The sequence below is a fragment of the Gorilla gorilla genome, chromosome 9 (genome assembly GCF_029281585.2).
Source record: "Gorilla gorilla gorilla isolate KB3781 chromosome 9, NHGRI_mGorGor1-v2.1_pri, whole genome shotgun sequence".
Taxonomy (NCBI): domain Eukaryota; kingdom Metazoa; phylum Chordata; class Mammalia; order Primates; family Hominidae; genus Gorilla; species Gorilla gorilla.
Window position 1 is genome coordinate 69,513,935 of NC_073233.2, and position 16,365 is coordinate 69,530,299.

Genomic DNA, 16,365 nt, shown 5'->3' on the forward strand with positions numbered 1-16,365 from the left:
AGCGATTGCACCTGTCCTCCCGGGTGGTGTGTGAGGAAGGGCTACCGGGCTGCGCCTACTGCTTTGCCCTGAATGGCTTCTTTTCTACACCTTCTCTGGGCCTCAACCTTTCTAGTTCTGTGTTATCCCTGAGCAGTGAAGTTGTAGGCTTCGGAGTCACACAGTTATGGGTTCGAATCCAGATGTTGTCACTTGCAGCCTGGGGCAAGTGGGTCCACCTCTCTGAGCCTCGGTTTCTTTATCTGCGAAGTGGAGATGTTGATATGTACCTCGTGGAATTTTTTGGAGAGGGCTAGATGAGATATTGCATAACACCCACACTGCTGCCTCCCCTCCCCTTCTGGCGTTCTCTCTCTGCCCCCTCAGCCATTCCCTTCTGCCCACATCTTCCCTTCTCTCGGCTCCCCTCATGTGCTCTGCTTTTCTAGAAGAAAGGACTTTCCTAGTAGGGAGGCCCAATCCATAGAGGTCTCTGAAAAGGCACCAAGAGGGCCTGTTAGTTAAGGTTCCAACCTTCTTCGTAGGATCTAGGAAAGGCCTTAGCCCCAGACCTGGCCTGCAGCCTGGCTCTGCGCTCAGCCCACTGCTTGGGGGCTGGGTGGACTCTGCTCTCCTAAGTGGGCCAGAGAAGGGCGCCTGCTCCAGGAGGAAGCCCTCCCTGTCCTGGATGTCTCCGCCCTCAGCTCATGCCAGGCAGAAGGAGGACAGTTCCCTGGGCTCCCGTTCTGGAAAGGCTGGCATGCTGGGCAGCAGCTTCTTTCCTTGACACCCCTGCCCTTGGGACCCACAGCAGCCACACCCACTCTGCAGTGCCCTCCCTGTCCTCAGAAAGCTGGGTGGCTCTCGGGGCCTTATTCTCACCATCCCTCCAGCGACTGATCAGAGAGGACTAGAGCACCTCATGCCCCCTTCCCATCTTTGTCAGCTGCATGTGCCTGGCATTCTTGCCTGCATCCCTGGGAGTCCCAGCCGTGGCAGAGAACTCTTCAAAATGAGCACCAGGCTCCATTACTCACTGGCGGTGTGGGGACAGCTCTTAGAGCCTTTGTTTCCTAAACTATAACAGGTGGTATCTGTCCTGCCTGCCCATAGGGTGTTTCAGAACCCAGGGTGTCACTGGCAGTCAGGGCTCTTTGGTGCTCTGCAGATAGGAGGGGTGCTGGCATTTGCATTAGGTGCCTTAGTGTTGCAGAGAGAGCAAAGTCCCTAGACCTCATGAGGGCCCAGCCAGGCCCCTGCCTGGAAGAACCAGCTGCCTGTGGGGCAGAGAGAGGCAGGCCTGCAGCCCAGGGTGTTGGGAGGAGGCCAGAGTCCAGTGCCCCAGCCTGTCCATAACAGCCTGGCCAGAGGGAGAAGGGCTGCCCATCTGCCTCGGGCCCAGGCCTCTCCCCCGGCAGCAGTTCTCAGCCCATGCAGAGCACAGCGAGCCAGGCCTGCTTCTGGCTTGGCCCCAGCCCTGCCCTGGATGAGCCCCAGGGCCCTCCCATCCAGGGTGCTGGCCCTGCTCCCCTGACTGGTCCTCCTGGCCCACAGATCACTGACTCAGAGGCAGCCCTGTCACCGGAGAAGCGAGGAGCCACTCGTTATTAAGAACCTATTACAGGCCAGACCATTTCTGCATCTTGGACCCTTGATCTCACACCAGCCTTGTGAAGTAGCTGTCACCACCTGCTCTTACAGAAGAGGAAACTGAGGCTTAGAATGGCTGAGTGACCTCCAGGCCCTTGCGGTCAGGAAGTGATACAGCAAGGGTTCAAACTCAAGCCTCCAGTCTCCAAAGGCCACACTGTTACAGCCTCATGCTCAGCTGAGGTTGGAGAGGGAACAGCTGCTGAGCACAGGAGCTCAGCCCCTAGATCCTGGCCCATCACCACTTGACCTGCAGTGTAGGGGACCATGCTCTCCCGTTGTACATCGGCTTTGTCCCCCCAACAAGCACTGTGGCTTTCTCAGCAAAGTCTCTCCCCATTGGAAAGTGTGTAATAGTCATTCAGGTGATGCTCCGAGTGAAGACAAACCTCCTAGCATCACCAGAATCCAAGCTTCTTAATAAAATCTCAGCTGTCATCCCGTGACAGCTGGCAGGCCCGGTCACGTGGGCTCCAGCGTCTGGTGCCCTAGCAGTTGGATGCTGGCTCCCTCTGGTGGCCTGAGGTGCAGCTGCACCTAGCTGGGTGCCCAGCTCCCAGGCTGCCTCATTCATTTCTGTGGGGAGGCTACTGTGTACCTGGCCCTGTTTGGGTGCTGGGGATGCAGCTGTGGACCTCTCTGTGGTGCTCACTGCCCAGCGAGGAGGTGGACAGCGCATAGACAAGGCAAATAGGGCACATGGTGGAGCGGATGGGCACTTTGGACCCACATAAAGCCAGGTGTCTGGGATGGGGAGTACTGGGGGCCTGGGGAGCCCTGGCTGTTAGATGAGGTGGCAAGAGAGACCTCACTGTGACAGGACATTTGAACAGAGGCCCAGAGGAGCAAGGGCCAGGCCACACTGTCTCAGGTGCTGCTGAACACGCTGGCAGCAGGTCAGAGAGACCAGAGCCAGGTGGGGTAGACGGGGCGTTGTTGTAGGGTCTTAAAAAGAAAATGATGTGGCTCAACTTATCTTAAAAGGGCCACTCTGTTGCTGAGCTGAGAGCGTAGGGGCAAGTGCAAGGAGGCCAGTCAAGGCCACCATGGCAGTCCCAGGCAGAGCTGCCAGGGCAGGGGTAGGGGAGGTGAGGGAGCGCCTGGAGTCCAGCTCTGAGTCTGAAGGGAAGCCGAGCACGTGTACTGACTGAGTGGCATGGCCATGGGGGTGAGGGCTGAGGAGCCACAGACAGTTGCAAGCCAGAGGCCAAGCCACCGAGGGGCCTTGGGAAGACCTCAGGAGGGTTGGGGTACACAAGCAGGGAAGGGGTTTGAGAGCTGGCAGGGTGTCAGGTGTCCGAGAGAGGTGCTGGCTAGGCTATTGGATGGAAGCATCTGGGTGTTGGGGCAGGCCTGGGGTGGATTCCTGAGTGTGCAGATGGTGTCTAAAACACAAGACTGCCTGAGTGCATGGAGGAGCCAGTGCCCCCAGAGGGACCCCAGGGCTTCAGTGTTGGGTGCATTGCTGAGTAGGCCCTGCCCGGAGGGGAGATCCCAGAGAGGAGGGGGCCCCAGCCAGGTGGGAAGAGGGAAGGGCCCACAGGGTCAGGTGCTGCCAAGAGCTCAGTTAAGAGGAAGGCTAAGAGTGGCCAGTGGATTTGGTGACGTGGGGGCCACTAGGACTTAGCAAGGGCAATTTGGTAGAGGCAGTGGGGCTGAATGCCCAACTGGAACTGGTTCCAGGGACAGTGGCAGGAGACATTTGTTCCCTCGGGGACTCCCTGGCCCTGAACTCTCTTGTCACCCCACCCTAGGTGTTGCCTGTGTCCTGCGAGGCCGCGGTTCGCCCCTGGAGTCACCATCGAGGAAGACAACTGCTGTGGCTGTAATGCCATTGCCATCCGGCGCCACTTCCTGGACGAGAACATGACTGCGGTGGACATCGTCTATACCTCCTGCCATGATGCGGTGAGGCCGGGCAGGGCTGGGGCCTGGTGTCAGGAGCAGGCAGCTGAGGGCCTAGGGTGCGGAGGCTATCCTTCCAGGCCGGCAGGAGCCCTTGCTTGGCTGGTGCTGGCTGGCTGCAGCTTCCAGGCATCCCTAGCTGGGCAGACCAGAGGTGGCCCCCTTCTCTTCCCCAGACCCTGGCTTGCCTGTACCACCTCTGGGGCTGGGAAAGCAGACATCAACCCCACACCCAGTGTTTGGGTTGCCGAGCCCTAGCCCTTTGGGGAAAGGAATTGAGGGCAGAAGCAGGGAGGGGCAGCCATCACCTGGACTCAGGGGCAAGTGGTGGCACTCAGGGCTGCCAGAGCCAGCAAGGAGCGGGGAGGGCAGGGCAGGCCTGTGGCTGGGATCGGGAGGAGATCCCCAGTGACCCTGGGAGCCCGTCAGCCTTTCCGGCGGCAGAGGCCCCGTGGCTGGTGGAGTCAGAGTTCCTGGCCAGGAAGGAGACCTGCCTAGGTCACTTTCCCTGAGTGTGGCCCCACCAGGGCCGCTCAGGCTCACGAGCTGCCCGCCTCCTAGGTCTATGAAACGCCCTTCTACGTGGCGGTGGACCATGACAAGAAGAAAGTGGTGATCAGTATCCGGGGGACCCTGTCCCCCAAGGTACGCTGCCCATGGCTCCCAGCCCCCGGGGGTGCCTGCCTCCCTCTTCCTGTCCTCTTTAGCCCATCCCTCACCTGTCTCCTCTCTCCCCAAGGATGCCCTGACTGACCTGACGGGTGATGCTGAGCGCCTCCCCGTGGAGGGGCACCACGGCACCTGGCTGGGCCACAAGGTAACCCATGTCATGGACCCCAGGGCCCCTGGGCTTCTTTCCTGCCCTGCCAGTGTGCAGAGGCGTGTATGGTTGGGGGTTCCTCCCTGCTCGCTGGGCTCACTGGAAGAGATTGGTTAGAGAGGCATGGATTAGTCTGGAAGGCCCGTTGCGGCCCACTGCTGCGACCCCACTGCCCTGCACAGCCCAGAGCCTGACCATGGAAGAACCTGAGAGGCAGCTGCGGAGAGATCATACCAGCTTCATTAGCCACACTGCCCCTCTGAGCCTCAGTTCCCACCTGTGAAATGGAAGTGACGGGATCAGCATGTCTGCCAGCCCCCACAGCCGGGTTGTCACGAGGCCCAAAGGGAAAAATGGATGGGGCAGGGTTCCTGAGCTGCAGGTCACTGTGGGTTTGCTGGTCACTGGGAGGCCTCCCACCAACACCTGCTTCTGTTCCTGCCCACCCAGGGAATGGTCCTCTCAGCTGAGTACATCAAGAAGAAACTGGAGCAGGAGATGGTCCTGTCCCAGGCCTTTGGGCGAGACCTGGTGAGGCATTTTCCATGGCACCAAGCCCTTTCACACCTGGGTCCCCCTCCTCCAATGCAGCACAGAGAGGAGAGGATGGATGGGTGATGGAGCCTCACACCTCCCACACAAGCCAGGCTCCTGCAACCCCTTCGAGCCTGGCTCCCAACCCCTCCTCTTCTGTGCCAGGTCCTGTGGGCGTCCTGCTCCGCCCCACCTACAGTCATTGGGCACCTGATTCATGCCAGACACTAGAGGCACAAAGATGATTCAGGGCAGATGGCTTTTAAGCCTCATAGCTGCAGAACCGTTTGTCAGAAGGAAACATGGAGAGGCTCAAAATACAGAGCAGAGAGAAGGGGTGCTGCTCTGCCTAGGGGGAACTGAGTCCTGCCCACTGGCCACGGTAGCTCCTGAGGTGCCACCAGCTGCCCTTTCCAAAGCAAAGCAGGCTCTGGCCTCAGGAGACTTCAGTCTAGTAGTGAGGGTAGAGAGATGGGGTCAGGTAACCACATGTTTATAGTGATAAAAAGCTCCATCCCAGGTACAGATGCAATGACTAGAGGGAGTGAGCCACTCCTGGAAAATCAGGAGGGCTTCCCCAAGGACATAACCTCTGAGCAAGGTTTGGAAGCGTAAATAAGAGTTTATTAGAACAGTCTGCCTAAGCAGTTGCTCTGTGGGGCCCTAGCTTGGTTCTCTGTGCCCCAGCATTCACACAGCATGGACGAGATCCCAGGACTCTGGGAAGATGGGAAGACCCTCTGCTTCCCTTGGGTTGGCTAAGACAGTCACTTGGCAGGCATTGGGGCAGGGCTCTCAGGCTTCTCTCGGTCTCCAGGGCCGCGGAACCAAACACTACGGCCTGATTGTGGTGGGCCACTCCCTGGGCGCGGGCACTGCTGCCATCCTCTCCTTCCTTCTGCGCCCACAGTATCCGACCCTCAAGTGCTTTGCCTACTCCCCGCCAGGGGGCCTGCTGAGGTGAGCCATCTGGGGCCTCAGAGTTGGCTGGGGCAGTTGGGACCAGTGGAGGCTGAGGGTTGGCTGGTGCTAGGGGCTGGACTGGGAGTCTGACTTCTGGTCACATGGAGGTCTGGGAGTGGCCTGGAGGGTGGAGGGTGGGGGCTCTGAAATGCCATGCGCCCCCCAGGATCTACCTAGCAAAGCCTTACCAGTGGGAAAGACAGAGCAGGGAGCAGGCAACCCAGCCTGCCACCAGCCAGCTCCCCGGGAGCCATCCCAGGAGTGCAGGAGCAGGGCTTGCTTGTGGCTGGGCCCCCGGATTCTGGAACACCACCACCCCGCCCCCTTGGCCTTAGCTTCTGCTTCGGCTTCCCTTGCAGTGAGGATGCGATGGAGTATTCCAAGGAGTTCGTGACTGCTGTGGTTCTGGGCAAAGACCTCGTTCCCAGGTGAGTCCTTGGCCCCGCTCCATGGTCCCTTGCCAGGCTGTTCCTCCCTCCTCCAGGCCTCTCCCCACCCCCAGCCCCTGCATCTCTCTCACTCCGATTCCTGTCTCTCAAGGGACCCCACGCCCCTCCCCACCCTTAGTTGCCCAGTGGTGAGAAGCCCAGGTGAACACACGTGCTGGTGCCCGCCCTGCCTGTCCTCTCACTCCTCGGCTCTGCTCTAGGGAGCTGCTCTGTGGACACCTCTCCACCCCATGACCCTGGCTGACGTGTCTTCTTGTTCCAGGGGCTAGGCGTGTGCCTGCCCCTCCGCCCCTGGCCCCATACCTCTCATAGCCGCTGACCAGGCCTGGCTGACGGCCCTGTCTCGTTCCCTCCCCAGGATCGGCCTCTCCCAGCTGGAAGGCTTCCGCAGACAGCTCCTGGATGTCCTGCAGCGAAGCACCAAGCCCAAAGTGAGCCCCCACCTGGGCACCCTGCCTCTGTGCAGCCTCATCTGTCCCTGCCCTTGACCCCCACCGGTTTCTTGGGACAAAGCACAAGAGGCCCTGCCATGGAAGGCCAGGGCAGGGTGTGGCTGGTGTTGTGGGAACTTCAGGAAGTCAGACCCTCAGCATCCCCATGCTCAACCCATCCATCCCCTGTCATTGTGCAGATGGGGAAACTGAGACCCAGAGTGGGAGGGACTTGCATTTGCTCACATAACAAGTTAGAACAGAATCAGGACAGGAACTGAGAGGCTCCCATCACACAGAGCTGGGAGCTGCCCACAGTCAGGAGAAAGCGATCTGGAGACTTTGAGCGGTGAGGAAAGGCCTCTGCCGAAGCCTCTGAGATTCCCTAGGCTCAGGGAGGGCTGGAAATGACCTGTGGAGAGGATTTGGGTACAGTTTGTTCTGATTTTCTGCTGTGACCAAGAGGAGAGGGTCAGTCCTTCCTAATCCGCATCAGGTCTCTGGAGGACACTGGCAGACGGGTTGGCCAGGTGGGGGTGGGGACATGGTGGCCAGGCACACTGAGGCAGGCCAGCGCAGGAGGAGAGGGTCCTCTGTGTGGTCACCCCTCCTCGCCCCCTGCCCCCTGCCCCCTGCCCCGGGCAGGCCCTCAGCCCATTCACCGTCTCAGCCCCGTCTGGACCGTTCCCAGCTTTGGTGCCCTAGACCCTGTGGCAGGCAGGGCCCTGGGCCAGGTACCAGGTGCCAGGCGGTGAGCAGGGCAGCAAAGCTTTGTGGGACTTTGCCTGCCTGGAGGAGCCTGGTTCTGGGGAGGTGGAACTGCTCCCACCAGATTAGTCCTGGGCTTTTGTCAGGCCAGGCCTGGCAGGTCCAGCTGGACTCAACTCCAGGGTGTGTTTGGCCTTGGACTTGTGGAGTGACCCAGAATAAGTCCCTTCCCCTCACTAGGCCTGTCTCCCCATCTACTAGATGAGGGGTTGGCTGGGCTTCCAGCCCCTTGCCAGCCCTGAAATTCAACAATTCCATGTCATCTGTCCTTGGCACCTTATTGGCCGTCTGGCCACCGTGCACCTCAGCCACTGCCTCTTCAGGTGGGCACTGACCTTTAATGCTCTGGCCACTGCCCTTCCCCTGCCCCTTTGCCATCTCACTGCCCACCTCTCACCTGCTGAGCCCCCCTTCTCGGTCCCCCTGCCCCCCAGCCAGTGCCACTTAGCTCTGTCCCCATCTCTCCCACTCCACCCCACACAGTGGCGGATCATCGTGGGGGCCACCAAATGCATCCCTAAGTCGGAGCTGCCTGAGGAGGTAGAGGTGACCACCCTGGCCAGCACGCGGCTCTGGACCCACCCCAGCGACCTAACTATAGCCCTCTCAGCCAGCACTCCACTCTACCCGCCCGGCCGCATCATCCACGTGGTCCACAACCACCCTGCAGAGCAGTGCTGGTAGGTTCTGCCAGGGTCTGCTGCTGCAGGGGGTAGGGGCCAGGGCAGGGGCAGTGGAGAGCAGGGCCGGCCTTGGCTCAATCACCCCTCGGGGCTGGGGGTGGAGGCTGGGAGAAGATGGCCCAGGGCCTCCATGGAGGGGTTTCCCCAGCATCGGGCTCTGGAAATGGAACAAAAGGCCAGCCCTGAGCAGGACTCCAGGCGTCTCTCTCCATAGTTTGGCTTTGCCTCCAGTGTCAGCCCTTCCCTGGTGTCCCCCAGGGCAGCTCTCCCCACTCGTGGTCCATTTAAAAGTAGGTGCCCTGGAGGGCTCACCCCTCAGGCCCTGGCCAGCTCACACCTCAGTTGTCACTTGGCTTCACCAAGGGAATTCCTCGAAGACAGCTGTGAGCAAGGTGGGGGCTGCGCCAGGAGAGAGAATAGGAGCAGGCAAGTGGGTAGACCTTTCCCACTGTGCTCCTTCAGACGGCTGGGCCCTGGCTCCTCCCTCCAGGATCAGCTTCCTCCCCTGACACAAAGCTGGTGAGCTGGGCCGTGCAGCAGGTGGAGCAGGTGTGGCCCAGGCCAAAAGCAGGTCGAAGGCTGTGGAGGGACCATGGCTGAGGCTCGAGGTCAGCCTTTCCCAGGCTGAGGGCAGGGCAGGAGCCAGGCCAGGGAACAGAGCCCTGCTGCCAGGCAGGCCAGGGGCCTCCAAAGCATGCCAGCTCTGCTGAGCAGGGCAGAGAACAGAGCCAGGAGGCCCTGGCACCGAGGGCCAGGCCACCACCCCACCCTTAACTCCTCTCTGTCCATGTCCCTCTCAGCTGCTGTGAGCAGGAGGAGCCCACGTACTTTGCCATCTGGGGCGACAACAAGGCCTTCAATGAGGTGATCATCTCGCCAGCCATGCTGCATGAGCACCTGCCCTATGTGGTCATGGAGGGGCTCAACAAGGTGAGGCAGCTCCCGGCAGGGTATCACCAGGGAATAAGGCACTGTCACCCCATCAGAACCCCGTAAGCGCCATCAGATCACTGCCCGATTTTACAGACAAGGGTGCTGGGGCTCAGAGAAGTAGGCAGCTGGGCCAGAAAGCCCCACTCAAATACTTCAACCTCACACCCCTGGCTCTGTCCACATCACCACGTTGCCCCATGGTGGGGAGGAGATAAGGAGACTCCCAGGGGCCTGTCCCTGAGGCAGGCTCAGCTCAGAGGCCCGGAAGGCCACCTGGCCCTTAACAGATGCATGGGCAAGCAGCGACAGCCACAGCCATCCCCTGGCTGCGGAAAGGCTGAAGGCAGGCAGGGCAGGAGCACTCGCCGGGCTGTGGGGCGAGTCGTGACCAGATGGGCAAGTCTCAGGCCTTGGGGAGTGGTGACCTCAGGAGGAGGAGAGTGGGACCCAAGTGACTCCATGAGGCTTTGCTTGGCCTGAGAGGCCTGGGCCCTGGCTCTACATCGGCCCCACGATGGGGCCTGATGTCCCGCCACCACCCCCAGCCTCCTCTGTCCTGTCCTCAGGTGCTGGAGAACTACAACAAGGGGAAGACCGCTCTGCTCTCTGCAGCCAAGGTCATGGTGAGCCCTACCGAGGTGGACCTGACTCCTGAGCTCATCTTCCAGCAGCAGCCACTCCCCACGGGGCCGCCCATGCCCACTGGCCTTGCCCTGGAGCTGCCGACTGCAGACCACCGCAACAGCAGCGTCAGGTGAGCCTTGGCCACTCCCAGCCCCACCCCAGGGTGAGTGTGGTTCAGAGCACATAAACTTGTGTGCACGTGCATTTTGTGCATGCACTGGGCTCAGCTCTGCACACGTGCACAGGAGGGGTCAAACTCACCCTCTGTGCTCTAGGGCTCTCTTGCTGTGCTCCAGCTGTCCCCCAGCCTGCTGTCCCTGAATCCCACATGAGCCAGGGGAGGCACACAGACCCACAAACCCTGGGCCACAAAAGCACAGATTCACTGTTTTGTTTTTTTTTTTCTTTTTGAGACGAAGTCTCGCTCTTTTCCCCCAGGCCGGAGTGCAATGGCGTGACCTTGGCTCACTGCAGCCTCCACCTCCCAGGTTCAAGCGATTATCCTGCCTCAGCCTCCCAAGTAGCTGGGATTACAGGCGCCTGCCACCATGCCCAGCTAATTTTTGTATTTTTAGTAGAGATGGGATTTCACCATGTTGGCCAGGCTGGTCTTGAACTCCTGACCTCAGGTGATCTGCCCGCCTCAGCCTCCCAAAGTGCTGGGATTATAGGGGTGAACCACCGTGGCTGGCCTGCACAGATTCACTCTTACACACTTATACCCAAACAGATGGACACCCATTTCCTTACATATTTGTATTGAAGCTTACACACATACATGCGCACACAATTATTAGTTATAAGTACACAGGTCACCCCCTACAGACATGCACATGTACAAGACACACACCAAGACAAAGGTGGAGACACATATACAAGGACACATGTGGACAGGCAGCTGCTCATGGAAATGCATGAATACACCTGTGCACAGACCCAGACACCAGATCTGTGACCAAGCACACAGGGCCTGTGTGGGAAGGTCCTAGAAAGGCAGGACAGTCCTCCCCTGGAAGGACTACCACTTAAGAGCCTCGCACCCCTCAAAGAGTGTGTGAATAGCAAGGGCACACACAAGCCAGCTGACATACACAGACATCTGGTCTACACACTCATACACATGAACAGAGGCGTGCACACATGCTCACAGGGGCACGCACATGCGGGCCACAGCGCCCTTGCTATTCACACACTCTTTGAGGGGTGCGAGGCTCTTAAGTGGTAGTCCTTCCAGGGGAGGATTGTCCTGCCTTTCTAGGACCTTCCCACACAGGCCCTGTGTGCTTGGTCACAGATCTGGTCAAGAGGCTGCTTCCTGGCCCTTGGTAGGGACACCTGGACGTCTCTCCCTGCCATTTGTGCATTTCCTGTGGCAGCTGCACAACCAGATGAAGAAGCCAGTGTCCATTTCCGGCTGCGGTGACTGCTGCAAGCCACCCACTCCCTGCCCTGTCACTCATTCCCTGCAGGCTGGTCTGCAGAGCCAGGGGCACTAGGCTCCCCACCCAGCAGAGGGCTGCGGCCCATGGGAGAGACAGGAGGAGACCCGGATGAGGAAGGAAGTGATGAGATCCCTGGGAGTGGCACCCAGGGTTGCTGGCTCTGAGATTGGGGTGGAACCAGTTGGGCAGCTATGTGCAGGGCTCTCTCCCTTCCCTGTCTCCCTGCTGCCCTCTGTCCCTCCCTCCCTCCTTCCCTCCCTCCCTCCTTCCCTCCCTCTGTCTCTCTCATTCCACTGTGGCCTCATGAGTGACCTGGGGCAGGCTCATGAGTGATCTGGGGCAGCCAGTCTCTCAGAGCCTCATTCTCACATTGGTACAATGACAGGGGTTCTGGTGCAGAGAACACCAGCAGCACTCCTGAAGTCCTAGTGCTGCCAGCAGGGCCTTAGCCCCTCAGGGACCCCGCGGCTCAACCCAGCATCAACTCTTTTGTCTTCTATCTTGGGTTCTTGTGAGTTGTTTTTAAAAAATAATCATTTCTGGCTGGGTGCGGTGGCTCATGCCTGTAATCCCAGCACTTTGGGAGGCCAAGGTGGGTGGATCGCCTGAGGTCAGGAGTTTGAGACCAGCCTGACCAATATGGTGAAACCCCTGTCTCTACTAAAAGTATAAAAATTAGCCGGATGTGGTGGCGCATGCCTGTGATCCCATCTACTCAGGAGGCTGAGACAGGAGAATCGCTTGAAACTGCCTGGGAGGCAGAGGTTGCAGTGAGCCGAGATTGCACCATTGCACTCCAGCCTGAGGGACACCAAGACTCCATCTCAAAAATAAAAATAAAAAAAATAAGCAGAGGCTGGGCGCGGTGGCTCATGCCTGTAATCCCAGCACTTTGGGAGGCTGAGGCAGGCGGATCACCAGGTCAGAAGATCGAGACCATCCTGGCTAGCATGGTGAAACCCCATCTCTACTAAAAAATACAAAAAATTAGCCAGGCATGGTGGCGGGCACCTGTAGTCCCAGCTACTCAGGAGGCTGAGGCAGGAGAATGGCGTGAACCCAGGGCGGAGCTTGCAGTGAGCCAAGATCGAGCCACTGCACTCCAGCCTGGGCGACAGAGTGAGACTCCGTCTCAAAAAAAAAAAAAAAAAGAAAATAAGCATTCCCTGCTGCAAACCATCAACAACTGCTAAATGAACTATACCCTTTATTCCCTGCAAGTTCCTTTTAGCCAGGGAGCTGGGGTTCAGTCCCCTCTCCCTTCTGAGTCTCATACCCCCTGCTCTCCCCTCCCTCTGCAGGAGCAAGTCCCAGTCTGAGATGAGCCTGGAGGGCTTCTCGGAGGGGCGGCTGCTGTCGCCAGTGGTTGCGGCGGCGGCCCGCCAGGACCCGGTGGAGCTGCTGCTGCTGTCCACCCAGGAGCGGCTGGCGGCGGAGCTGCAGGCCCGGCGGGCACCACTGGCCACCATGGAGAGCCTCTCGGACACTGAGTCCCTGTATAGCTTCGACTCGCGCCGCTCCTCAGGCTTCCGCAGCATCCGGGGCTCCCCCAGCCTCCACGCTGTGCTGGAGCGTGATGAAGGCCACCTCTTCTACATTGACCCTGCCATCCCTGAGGAAAACCCGTCCCTGAGCTCGCGCACTGAGCTGCTGGCGGCCGACAGCCTGTCCAAGCACTCACAGGACACACAGCCCCTGGAGGCGGCCCTGGGCAGCGGCGGCGTCACTCCTGAGCGGCCCCCCAGTGCTACGGCCAATGACGAGGAGGAAGACGTTGGCGGTGGGGGTGGCGGGCCGGCCTCCCGCGGGGAGCTGGCACTGCACAATGGGCGCCTGGGGGACTCGCCCAGTCCTCAGGTGCTGGAATTCGCCGAGTTCATCGACAGCCTCTTCAACCTGGACAGCAAGAGCAGCTCCTTCCAAGACCTCTACTGCATGGTGGTGCCCGAGAGCCCCACCAGTGACTACGCCGAGGGCCCCAAGTCCCCCAGCCAGCAAGAGATCCTGCTCCGTGCCCAGTTCGAGCCCAACCTGGTGCCCAAGCCCCCACGGCTCTTTGCCGGCTCAGCCGACCCCTCCTCGGGCATCTCACTCTCGCCTTCCTTCCCGCTCAGCTCCTCGGGTGAGCTCATGGACCTGACGCCCACGGGCCTCAGTAGCCAGGAATGCCTGGCGGCTGACAAGATCCGGACTTCTACCCCCACTGGCCACGGAGCCAGCCCTGCCAAGCAAGATGAGCTGGTCATCTCAGCACGCTAGCACCCCAGTTGCGTGGCCAGCCGGGCCCAGGCAGGAGCAGGTGGCCCTGTGGGCACCTGGTGCCTGCCCCCTGCCGGGCAGCTTTGAGGACAGACCCCCAGGGGCAGTTTAGCCTCAGGCACAGGCATCGCTGCTGAGCTGGGGGTCCACATCCCTACCTCAGCTTAGGACCCCCAGAGCCAAGGTGGCTGGGATCTGGCCCCACAGATGGGGAAAGATGGGGAAGGGTGTGGAGTGGGGAGGAGCCTGGGCAGCCTGCTGGGTGGGCCACACTCAGCCTGACTGCCCTCCATGGGGGCATTCTGGCACCCCCTGCTCCAGGACAGGCCATGGGCAAGCTGCCTCCCATCATTGCCTGCTGGCTGCTCTCCCAGGGGCCAGGTGGAGAGCAGTGTCCCCCGACACATGTATTCTCATCTGTGGTCCAGGCCGGCATCGTCCTGGCCACCCCCCCAGATCTGGTGCCTGCTGGCTGGCCCCCTGGGGTGCCCCTGCCGAGGTGGCCTGCAGTGCTGTACATGTTTACAGAAGCTGCTGGGCTTGGCTCAGGATGTGTTCTGGGCTTGCAAGCCCCCCGCCCAATCATGTGTTCAGTAGCCGTCCTCCGAGCAGGGCCCAAGGCAGCCAGGGGCCTGGAGGGGCCAGAGGAGGGTGGGGTCAGGGCCGCCCCTTCTCTGCCTTGTGCCTCTCATGCTGCCTCCTCTGCCCATGGGTCCTGGGCACCCAGGCCTGCCCTGCCTGCTGGCTACTTCCTGGCTTACCTTCTACCCCCAAGGATCCTCACCACCCAAAGGGTGGTGGGCACTGCTGTGACCACCCCAGCTGCAGAGTCAGTGCCCTGGGCGGAAGGAAGGCACTGAGAGCCCCCTTTGTCTGAGGGCCCCACCTCACCCCTTGGTGTCACCCCCACCACGCCTAGGCAGCTCTGGGCCCTGGGATCTGGAACCAACACACCCCTGTTCCCCTCAGCTTTCCCTCCTCGCTGGCCTGGGAACCCTCCTGGGAGCAGGCCTTCCTCCCTCCCACCCCCAATGTCCTGTTGGTAGGAGGTGGGGCCAAGAGTGGGGTATAGTGGGCCTTGGCTGGAGACCTCTGTCCACTGCCCAGGGAGGGGCCTGGGGCTGGGAGCAGTCCCGGTTTAGCCTGAGGTCCCCATAGGGCTTCCTCCCCTGCTGGGTTTGGGAAGTAGTTAGGGAGATAGCGACCCGGAGTTTCCCCAGAAGCGGGGTGGGAGGGTGTGCATGCTAGTGTTGGCGCGTGTGCATGTGCATGAGTGTGCACCGTTCCTGAGGAAGGGGCCTCTGGGGCTGCCCACCCTACCTGCCCTCCCTGCCTGCTGCCCCTCCCAGCCTGCCAAGAAAACGGTAGGGGAGCATGATGGGGCCTTTGAGGCAGGGTCGCAGGGACAAGCTCAGCTTTAGACACCATCTGTTCCCGTCGCGCCTGCTGCTGTGACCCCTGTTTTGGAAAACTGGTGTGTACCGAGGCGCTGACTGCACGGCTGGCCGCCTGCTCGTGCCTTCCTTCTGCGGCGGCACGGTCCCTCCACTCTGGCTCCAACCGCAGCCTCCCTGGGTGGCCTAGGCTCCCCCAACCAAGAGACCCCCCTCTCATGATCACTGGTACCTGGGGGCCTGAATTCTGGCCCCCGGCTCCCCACACAGCTGGGACTGGCCTGGATGGCTGTCCTGGGAGCCCCTGCCCACCCTGACAGAGGGAGCTGGGCCTCCCCTCAACCTCTGTAACTCCCGCCTTCACCAGACTCAAGGACACCCTGGCCCTGCTGAGGCATACAGAGCTTCAGCCCAGCACAGAAGCAAGACAAAATCAGTGGCTCTTAGAGTTTAGAAAACAAGACAGACTCTCAGAGGAAAGATCTGACAAGCACCGCGGCCAGTCACAGGGAGAGACTTGATGTCTGGCCTTTTAATTCCTCCTCTGCCAGGGTGGGTCCTGGGACCTCTAATGTGGGCATGTCGTCCACCCCAGAACTGAGCCATCAGGGACAGACCCCCCACGCCCAAGGCTGCAGCCACACCATGTTTCAGGCTTGGGGCTGGGGCAGGCTTGGGCTCAATCCTGGGCACCCAGGGGCAGCCCACCCCTAACCTGGCTCCTACCCACCTCGCCCCTGAAGGATGGGCCTGCTGCACGCCTCCCTCCTCCACCCCATACCACACTGGGGGGTCTGAGCCACCCCCCTCAGCCCCGTTCGGCTCAGACCGACCCCCACTCCATCCCCAGACCTGCAGCACAAGTGTGCGGGCCTGTCCTCCCAGGGGCCTGGGCGACTCCATATGCAATCAGTAGCGAGCAGCCGGGCCCCACAGACCCTCACGCACTCTCTTATGTGCCATTCTCCCCAGACTTTTTTTGTACTTAATGTATGAAAGATCCAAACTAATATTGCTGTAAAAAGGAGAGACAAATTAATATAGCTTATTCTATAAATATATCTGTATATAAAGGTTTCTGTATATTGTATAGAGCTGTGTATAAACTGGATGTAGAAGCACGCTGGCTGCCTCGAATGTCTTTGCATCAGGTGGGGACTGGGTAGAAACTTGATGTCGAGGTTGCAGCAGAGCAGGGGGTTGGCATGGGGCAGGGGGCCGGGGGGGGCCTCTGCCACTGTTCCCTGGATGGAACAGAAAGCCTAAGGGGGAAGCAGATTCCTTGGGACCAGAGCCCATTTCACCCCCAAGACGCAAGGTGTGTTTGGGTGGTTCAGGTCCAGCCCTTTGTCTGTACTGGGTTAGAACTTCGTTTCGCAAAGTTCACGGTGCTCATGACTCACTGGGGCGCTTGCTAAATGCAGGTGCGGGCTTAGTGGTCCGGGGTGGGGCCCAGGTATAGATTTCTTACCTGCTCCTGCTCGGCTAGTGCCCTGGCCCGGGGCCACACTTTGAGTTGCGGGGAGGGAGT

The 16,365-nt window shown here is 60.2% G+C and overlaps 1 protein-coding gene across 7 annotated transcripts in view; it reads left to right on the forward strand.

Moving 5' to 3' along the window:
• The window catches only part of DAGLA (diacylglycerol lipase alpha), a 66,928-nt gene extending 50,973 nt beyond the window's left edge, over positions 1 to 15,955 (forward strand). For 6 of the 7 annotated variants that reach the window (XM_063693211.1, XM_031016424.3, XM_063693208.1 and 3 more), the window contains 11 exons: positions 3,384 to 3,537; positions 4,096 to 4,179; positions 4,274 to 4,351; positions 4,805 to 4,885; positions 5,706 to 5,848; positions 6,211 to 6,279; positions 6,659 to 6,731; positions 7,983 to 8,179; positions 8,983 to 9,112; positions 9,682 to 9,869; positions 12,483 to 15,955. In XM_063693211.1, coding sequence (XP_063549281.1) covers positions 3,384 to 3,537; positions 4,096 to 4,179; positions 4,274 to 4,351; positions 4,805 to 4,885; positions 5,706 to 5,848; positions 6,211 to 6,279; positions 6,659 to 6,731; positions 7,983 to 8,179; positions 8,983 to 9,112; positions 9,682 to 9,869; positions 12,483 to 13,440 — 2,155 coding nt within the window. In that variant the 3' untranslated portion in view covers positions 13,441 to 15,955. The remainder of the gene's footprint in view (positions 1 to 3,383; positions 3,538 to 4,095; positions 4,180 to 4,273; positions 4,352 to 4,804; positions 4,886 to 5,705; positions 5,849 to 6,210; positions 6,280 to 6,658; positions 6,732 to 7,982; positions 8,180 to 8,982; positions 9,113 to 9,681; positions 9,870 to 12,482) is intronic. The other variant, XM_063693210.1, reaches the window with a different exon arrangement.
• Positions 15,956 to 16,365: the final 410 nt, after the last annotated feature.